We start from the raw sequence: 1598 nt of genomic DNA, 5'->3' as shown, positions 1-1598 counted from the left end.
CGAGCCCCCTATAATTTCAATTTAACATTTCCGAATCCGACAGGGTTTGTTTAAATTTAATTTAATTTAAGTAATTTTTTTAAAATCTAATTTTATTTAATTTTTTTTTAATTTCAGGCCCAAATTTGGGAGCCTCTGCCCATCATAATGTTCACAGCGATGGCCACAATCGCCGGACTTTTGACGCTTCTATTTCCAGAGACTGTAAATATTAAGTTGCCAGATACGATAGATGAAGCTATTAGTATAGGAAAAAGTAAAAATAATGTACCTAAAGACTAACAAATCTGTGATTGTAAAAATACTAAACATTAGTATAAGAATATTTATTTAAAGTATTTCAATAGTGTTTTATTTCATCTCACAAATTACAAAAATAGCATACAAAATAAGTACGTTAACTACTAAAAATATCACTTATATTTTATGCGATACAGTCTTGAGATCCATCAATAAAAAATCTTATTATTTGGCTTTGAACAAAATATACAGGATAAACACAAAATAAAGAATTAAGCGTTTTTTTAACCATTGCCTTCAGAAAATTTAATAAAATTTAAAGTGTTTTAAGAATGTGATTGTGTTTTCGGAATAAAATTTTGTTTTGTTTTAGTTTTTTTTCAACTTTTTGATATATGACAATAATAATAATAAGGAGAAAAACATCTAATTCAAATTTTGTGCAACTAGATTTTATTTCATTTTTTTCAACTTTGATACTTCTTTTAAACGAAAATTTAGGAAAAGTAGAACAAATTGCACATGTCTACAACAAAAAACTAATATCTTCCAAATTGTAAAAAAAAAAAATAAAAAAATTGAGTCTCTCTTTGAAATTAGAAGGTTGAATATAACGCAAAATATACTATAACATTTAGGAAAATTCGAAAATTGGGCCATAAATAAAAATTCTACACCGCCTGTAGCTTTTTAAAATCACCCTGTATAAAATTTTCTTTCGATAAAATAACATACAGATAGTTGTAATTCTTAGATCATAACTTTTGTAAAAAAGGTTTTATAAGTGGCGACCATTTAAAATATTAAAAATTTTGTAGAACTCAAAAAAAACGGAAAACTTTAATTCAATGTTATTAATTCATTTTATTATTATTTATTTATTTTATTTGTTATTAATAAACGGCAATTTGTTTATTGATACCATTCAACTAGATTTTTTTTGAACTGTGATACTTTTTTTAAACAAAAATTTTTAGTAAAAGTAGAACAAATTGCACATGTTTGTAGAAAGAAAACTAATATCTTCCAAATTGTGAAAAAAATTTTTGAGTTTTTCTTTGAAATTAGAAGCTTGAATATAACCCAAAATATACTATAACATTTAGAAAAATTCTAAAATTGGCAAGTTATACTATATACTATTTAATTACAATTTAATTATTTTTTTAATTTTTTTAAATCGGGCCATAAATAAAAATTCTACAGCGCCTACCATTTTTTAAAAATCACCTGTATAAAATTTTCTTTCGATAAAAATTAAATAACATACAGATAGTTGTAATTCTTAGATCATAACCTTTGTAAAAAAAGGTTTTATAGGGGGCTGCCATTTAAAATATTAAAAATTTTGCAGAACT

General features: G+C 23.9%; 1 protein-coding gene across 1 annotated transcript in view; it reads left to right on the top strand.

Moving 5' to 3' along the window:
- The window catches only part of LOC123007858 (organic cation transporter protein-like), a 7724-nt gene extending 7386 nt beyond the window's left edge, over positions 1–338 (top strand). Inside the window, exon 8 of the mRNA XM_044403343.1 lies at positions 118–338. Within this exon, the coding sequence (XP_044259278.1) occupies positions 118–282 (165 nt within the window). The 3' untranslated portion in view covers positions 283–338. The remainder of the gene's footprint in view (positions 1–117) is intronic.
- Positions 339–1598: the final 1260 nt, after the last annotated feature.

Source organism: Tribolium madens, unplaced genomic scaffold, assembly GCF_015345945.1.
Source record: "Tribolium madens isolate multiple individuals breed KSU strain unplaced genomic scaffold, Tmad_KSU_1.1 Scaffold_3;HRSCAF=73;Tcas5.2_LG2, whole genome shotgun sequence".
NCBI lineage: Eukaryota > Metazoa > Arthropoda > Insecta > Coleoptera > Tenebrionidae > Tribolium > Tribolium madens.
This window is presented reverse-complemented; position numbering and strand designations above follow the sequence as displayed.